General features: G+C 36.9%; 1 protein-coding gene across 4 annotated transcripts; it reads left to right on the top strand.

Moving 5' to 3' along the window:
• The first annotated feature begins 656 nt into the window (after nt 1-656).
• On the top strand, nt 657-5556 carry LOC112193523. Of its 4 annotated transcripts, none has more exons than XM_040516090.1 (4): nt 657-966; nt 1048-1146; nt 1641-1937; nt 5119-5556. In XM_040516090.1, exons 1-3 carry the CDS (start codon nt 781-783, stop codon nt 1812-1814), a joined length of 459 nt encoding a protein of 152 aa, XP_040372024.1. In that variant the 5' UTR covers nt 657-780; the 3' UTR covers nt 1815-1937; nt 5119-5556. The 4 variants fall into 4 exon arrangements, with proteins under 4 accessions (XP_040372024.1, XP_040372022.1, XP_040372023.1 ...); XM_024333705.2 differs by having other exon boundaries at nt 658-966; nt 1051-1146; nt 5119-5555; XM_040516088.1 differs by having other exon boundaries at nt 657-1146; nt 5119-5555.
• Nucleotides 5557-7191: the final 1635 nt, after the last annotated feature.

Genomic DNA, 7191 nt, shown 5'->3' on the forward strand with positions numbered 1-7191 from the left:
AGAAGATGCAGAGAAAGGACTAAAGCAAAAGCAAATTGTATTGTAACGGATATAGAAATCCTCATAATTGTCAACTCATATAGCTGAGATGTTGACATGCATGACACTGGCCTACAAAAATATCCAAAACAGCTAGGAGATTCCAATCTCAATTTAAAATGAAACCTTGCGTTTTAAGAGTAAATAGAACTAAATAAATAAGACCAACCATTCCTAGTCAACCTAGGAAGTAATTCCCTCTTTCAAAACACAAACAAAATCCTCTTGGAGCTGTAGCTGATAACAGCCCCAAATTGCACAATCCTCGTGAATGAGCACCTGCAATAGTTGGCTAAATCTGTGTAACAAAATTAGCCGAAAAATTAGGAGATAATCATTGCTGAGGTCAGCAAAGATTCTTGTAACTATAAACTGTGTGAAAGGTAGTTGGTCAAAAAATGTTATTGTTTCGAGCGAGGTTTTATTTATTTTTATTTTTGTTAATATTGTTGTTTGCAAGTGAAAAATAGTTGAGTGAGATTCGGTGATAAAATTCATTCAAAACATAACATAAATAACGAGGGAATGGGAATTAGAGAATTAAGGGATTGCAAATAGAAAATGTTATTAGAATTACCAAAATGCAAAATGAGTCGCCAAAATTTTAACCGACCCGGGAGACCCAAATACATTTCCCGCCAGCCCATCACCCAGTCCCTATACAATCCCTCTCTCACCCCACTTCCCAATTCTGTTTACCCTAATTCCCTTTCCGAATTGATCCTCATCCTCGATCAAGAAATGGAGGAGAAATCTAAGCTTGAGGTTACGTTGATCGGAGAAGCAGATCCAGATGCTAGCGCTTCCTCGTCTTCAAGCTCCTCTGCTGAACAGGTAGCAGCTATGCTGCACGAGAGTGAGAGCGAATCTGAGAAGAAGATCGAGTCCGATGACTCCGAAATGGTGAAGAAGACTGAGAGTGCCTCTGTAAGTTTTCTGTTTTCAGAGCCTGCAATTAGGTTTTGGTTTTGTAGAAAATTGATTCGTGTTTGGTTTTGTTTCGCGAAGCAGAGCGAGTCCGAGAAGGGTGACATCGTCGTCGAGACTGAAGATGGCTCTGAGAGCAAGACTGCCGTGCTTGGTCCTCCCGGTCCCAAAATGACATCGGTAAGTTTCACTACCTGCAATTTGGTTTTGGTTTTGGTTTTGGTTAATACGCCATACAGTTGCACATCAATTTTCGTATAATCAGTTGACTTATTGAGTTTATAGCTGCATGTTGTGTTTTATCGGAATATATAATTGAAGTGGTTCTGTAAGTGTTGCTTTTCAATCATTCAGAGTTAAAGTTGATGTGAATATAAATTGTGAGAACCAGCTGTTTGATGAAATGACCCTGAGAACCCCTTCTATTGTTATGTTCTCCTTGTGTTTGTTCCTTTGCATTTAGCTGCTGGAGTAATGAAACTCAGATAACCTGTCAGGAATGTTATACGGACTAATATGTTCTGATATTGTAGGCAATTTAGCTGTAGTTCTTTTCTTTTCATTCCTAATTGCAAACTGAACCTACTCACTAGGTTATCGTGAACTCTCCAATCTGTTTTTACCTGAATAAGATATCTTTTTCTATTTCTTAATTGCAATCTTTTGTCCTGCAGCCTCTCCAATTCATTCCGAGGGTTTTGAGTACCGAACTGCAGAGGGCTGCTGTATTGGACAAGAATGATCATACGACAGAGAAGAGTGTGAAGGAAGATGAGTTAAAGAAAAAGAAGATGATTAGAGCAATCATGGAGGGCGCCCTAGAAGAGTCAAGTTTTAAATGTGAATGAAGTAGATTTGCCGAATGCAGTAGATAACAAGCCTGACCATACATGAGACTTCCAACAAGCCTTGCATCAGACTTTATCTCCATATTCAATTTCTCAACTTCATTCTTTGGACATTGCTTCTTGGTGAGTTTATCTGCCTTAGACATTAGAACTTCACCTGGAAATCTTTCCAAACCTTTTCTGAATTTTGGCAATGCTGTTTTTGCTGAGATAAACCAGTAAACCTTGCGTTCTGTCTCTTTTAATTTCTATCCCTAGTACATATTGGTATATGCAAGATGCATTCTGTAGTTGTAATTGGCCTGCATACTTAAGAGAAGCTTGCCATTATAAATGGAGAGTCAAGTAGCTTTTTTTTTTTTATGTCCATTTTCTATTTGGTTTTTGTTTGTTTAGTTGGTGGTGATATAGGGTTGGCAATATTAGGTTCAGATGTTTAAAGCAGTCATTGCAGTAGTTTAATTAGTAAGTCATGTGATTTAATTGGTCATTTAGGGATCCATATATGAATTAGAGAGTTAATTTCATTTGATTTGAGGCCTGATCATCCTGCTTTTATCTTGGGTCAAGTATGTTGATGATTGTTTTGGACTTGGTAGTAGAGGACTTGCATTATAGGGAACTTGGACTTCATAATGGGATTCTTCTTAATGTGCTTCTTCAATTTGAGTAATGTAATATTCTTTATCCTCTCTAGTAGTCAAGTGAAAGAGGTCTTAAAGATACTAAGTTCAGCTGGAAAAGAGGCGGGAGATATTGCTATCGGGTGCTCATTCTATTTGAGTTCACTTTCGTAATTGTCTTTTACTAGATATTTCTGTGTGTGTTCTTGATGAGAGAATGTATAAGTTGATTATAGGTTCTGATGTGCATGTCTACCTGGGTACTATGTCGATATTGTGAGACTAAGAAGTGAGAATTTAGGTGAATCTGATTGTTTCTAAAACTAAATCTGATTGTTTCTACAACTATCAATGACTAATTGGATTGGCTCGTTGAGCCATTAACAGTTTAGGGTCCCTAATCCCTTCTCAACTTAACCCAAAGCTTCTCAACTTAAACCATGCGTTCTGTCTCTTTTAATTTCTATCCCTAGTACATATGGGTATATGCAAGATGCATTCTGTAGTTGTAATTGGCCTGCATACTTAAGAGAAGCTTGCCATTATAAATGGAGAGTCAAGTAGCTCTTTTTTTAGGTCCATTTTCTATTTGCAGAAAATGGAAACCTTTACTGAAGTCAGGTTTGTCTGCATAATTTCCTTCATGTCTTTATTACAAGTACTTCTACTTGCTTAAGGCCCAGTTCTCAATAAGAAAAGTAGCTACATTAACTTGTTGGCAGCAACTACAGAGAAACGACAAATACTAATGCGAATTCTTTTCCCTCCTTTCATGGTATCCTAGCTTGGTTAAAATTTGATTTCTTTGTTTCTGTATTGGAATCATGGTATTCTACCCCAATAATTGCATTAGTTTATTTTCTTTTCCTAAAACTTTGTTGCGATTGTTCATTCCTTTGATTTAATATCAAATGTGCTAATAGTTAATATTCAATTGTGTCATAATACTTGGGTGCAATAGCAAGTAGAAGCATTTAAACAGGCTTGTACCTATGTGTTTTTTAGCATACCAGGGGAACTTGCAATGATCTTGAGTAATTTGTTGTGAGAAAAAAAATATATCAACTGGCAGTGGTCTTCTTGTAAAGATTGGATCTGTAATCTAATCTAGTTTTTGGTTACAACAATTGACATTTTGAAATTGTTTCTGCTAAATTTGTTTGTGCATGCCTAGAATTCAGAGAATTGTTGGCTTTAGGTTCCTAGAGTAAGCTAAAACTACCACTCACACTTTCAGTTGTGATACGGAGAAGAATATTTGAAACCTAGAATTCCATAAGAATAGACTATCACTAAAAGACTGAAACATTCTGCTATAGTACACAGATAAGGATATAGAACTACTGTTCATTACTGTTCACGTGTACTGCTAGAGTTTTCTGGGAGCGGATCAGCTGTCCAAATAAACCTGTCCCAATTCTATCCCACTTGTAAAATTATTGCTTCTTGGGCATCAAATTTGTGAGCACTCAAATGCCCAATCTTTTGTGTCATCAGAATTTCAGCTGTAATTACAAGAACAACTTCTGCTGAAGTTACATATTTTTTCTTTGGTATTCATCAAATACTTTTTTCCTAGTATTCTCCAAGAAAGATGTCAGAATTCAACAGACCCACAACATGTAATGAAATGAGGATGGAATTCATAGGAACCCATTTGAGAATCCCGTCTGAAATGAAAACATATTTGGATTTCATGCTGGAGCTTCATTTGGTTGAAGTTAAGAGAAGAAGAGTTTTTATGTTGTTCATTCCTATTTAAAATAAAATATTTAATAGCACTAATATTTGGATTTCATGCTGGAGCTTCATTTGGTTGAAGTTAAGAGAAGAAGAGTTTTTATGTTGTTCATTCCTATTTAAAATAAAATATTTAATAGCACTAACAGAGTTGAATTTCTGTCTAGGCTTCAATCTTTGTAGAGTAGCTCTTATTAATTAAAATGAGTGGACAAGGCAGTTCATGCAAGTAGATTACTAAGAAGTTTGGGTTCTTATAGAAGTCGATTGAATAGTTGATGCAATTATTATGGAGTCTTAAAAGAAAAGAAGATTTTTCTATCATTTGCTGAGAAAATTGACAAAAAGTACCCTTTTCTTTTTCTTTTTCTTTTGAAAACTTTGTTGAAACTAAACGAGCCACATTTGCAGTTGTAAACTGTGCTGTAATGCTTGCGTTGAACTGCTGTTATTCTCCATGTTAGCCATTTCACAATGAATAAAATGCCTCCCAACAACTACTGATCTGAATAGAGCTCATGGTGCAATTTCCTGAACAAAAACCGAAAATTCTCTGCAGCAGTTTTTGGTAGCTACTATTAGAGAAAGTTGATATCTATGTAATGGCTACTGTATTTAACTATTTATTTAGTGTCATTATGAATAATTTACTCGGTAGGTTTCAAAATGTCATAGTTAACAAAACAATGCATCAACTCCAGTTTTTGAAGTTTACACCATCAATAAGGTCCTTGGCAGCCTCTGTAACGGTTAAGGTGGTTATAATTGTCTGAATGTTGAAGATTCCGTTTCTCAAAAATGGTTTGGTTTGAAATATCTATTAATTGACATATCCAATCTTACAGTTTTCGGTGTATGTTTTTAGCCATTGGGCTTTTTATCAAGTACTACGATGTTTAGTACCCTACACTAATCCAATGCTCTTGCTTTTTGAACCACAGGAGTTTCACAAAAACATTGGTGATATGGAAGGAGCTGAAGAAAAAGAGCAATTACAGGCAGAAAAGTTCATCTCAGCTTTTGATTGAATGGTTCCCTTTTCAGCTGCGTGAAGAAATTGATAGTGCCTAGTAGAAGTAGATGTGCTGATGTATATTTTCCAATGCACCACAATTTTAAGTTTACATGCTGTCAGATTAGAACCATTGGAAAGTCGTAGTACAGATCGAAAATTTGACGAAGGGGAACACAATAGCCTACTAGCAAACTGGTAAAACGTCTCAACTTAATGTCTCCAATGTAAAAGTTCTCGAAAGTTTACTTTTGTTCATATAGGTTTTCTATAAATATATTAGCTACTATTATGTACAAATAAGGTTCCACAATGTAAAGATCCCAACTTTGTTAAACATCGAGTTTTCCTACCGGTAAGAAGTTCAATTATTATATGGATATATTATGTATCTATAATTTTTCTTCTTGTATAAGTGTATCAATTTTTAACTACATTCAACTAGATCGGATAGCACAAGTAAATGAGATAGATATTGAAATGGGGTTATACGAACAAATCATTACAACCATACTGAAATGGCATTGAATATTTGCCATTGAGGTGTGTAAGTTTTGTGGGCTGGAAAAGCAAGACTTTGAGTATGGATGGAAGAGCTTATTTGTTTTGTTTGAGGAACGAAAAAATGACTTCATTAACAGAAGACTGTTGCATGACATTACTCTTCCTTGATCATAATAAGAATCATAGTTAGGAATCATCATGAGAATAATATTCAGGATTAACAACCTAGTCGTCACCCGCCTCGATCATAACTATTAGGGAGTCGCTTTTGTAGTATTTTGCTCATACCCGAGAGTCGAGCTATACTTGTCATAGTGTTGAAACTTGAAAATGATAATCAAAGCCACAAGTTGCCTTGCATGAAGATAAGTTGATATCAAGGAGGGGCGGGTTGTGGGTCAGCGCTTGAGGCCCCAAATCGACTGTTGGAGAGGAAGTAATATTACAAAAAAAAAAAAAAAAAAAAATCTCTCAAACAAAAGGTGCCCTCAAATAATCTACGGAAGCATATGTTATTTTTCTTTTATATGTATGCGCTTACTAACTCTAAAAATATTTTCCCTAATATATATTATCCTAATAAAAAGGATCTTCATTATTATTCAATTAAAGACAATTTGTATGCAACCTAACAAATCAATTAGTGGTGGCCCGTAAGAATCTGGTTATCTTAAGAAACACTGCGAGCTCCACAAAACCCGGACTCGCTCTTGGTCTAGGGTTGCAACTTTCTTCTTGTCCGGCGGAGTGCTTGGGCGGCGTTGGCTTGCCTCGCCTGCTCAACGTGACTGCCGGATGGGAATTTGAAAACTAGTGGCCCGGCAGTTTCTTGGAGAGGGATTACGGCTCGAGCCGGCGCTGGATGGTTTTGGCGACGAGCACCGGAACAAATCTTGGACTCAGTGGGCGGCGGTGCAACGTGGATCGAGTGTCACTGAGGCAGCTCATGTATTTATTATGAAATGAGATTCGGTTATAGCTATTCCCGTTTGGTCGGCGGGCAAGGTTTACCATTAAATCACACGAGTTAAGCAAATAATATTTTATTTATTCTGGCCATTGGCCACAAATACATTTCGAATACAAAAGGAAGTGAAAATCAAACAAATGATTATTAAAAGAAAGAACATCAGTCTACGTTACCTGGTTTTTGCCCCCTCGACCCGGATTTCACCCTCGACCCTTATATCATCCATGTCTCTTGGTGGGTCGCGTAATAGATTTTCATATAGGGGTGTACCTGGGAAGAGTCCTTCTCGGAAGGCAATTTCCGCGCATTGAGGGTCACAATTGATGTGCATCATCTCTGCCTTGAATCTCTTGAAGAAATAATCGATTTTCTCTCCTACTTTTTGCTTGGTGTTGAATAAGGTCGCCATGTCCTTTTCTTGCTTGCGACTGCAGAAATATTGGGAGATTAAGGTCCTGCTCAGAGTGTCGAAATCCGGGATTGACTGAGGTTGGAGATCCTAGAAACAAGTCGAGGCTGGTCCCGTGA

This window comes from Rosa chinensis, chromosome 3 (assembly GCF_002994745.2).
Source record: "Rosa chinensis cultivar Old Blush chromosome 3, RchiOBHm-V2, whole genome shotgun sequence".
Classification (NCBI taxonomy): Eukaryota; Viridiplantae; Streptophyta; class Magnoliopsida; order Rosales; family Rosaceae; genus Rosa; species Rosa chinensis.

What these genes read in the sequence shown, in the direction of transcription:
- LOC112193523 (XM_040516088.1), top strand. Translation starts at nt 781, where the DNA reads ATGGAGGAGAAATCTAAGCTTGAGGTTACGTTGATCGGAGAAGCAGAT. An exon ending in CCGGTCCCAAAATGACATCG is followed by an intron (nt 1,147 to 1,640) that starts GTAAGTTTCACT and finishes TTTGTCCTGCAG; the next exon opens with CCTCTCCAATTCATTCCGAG.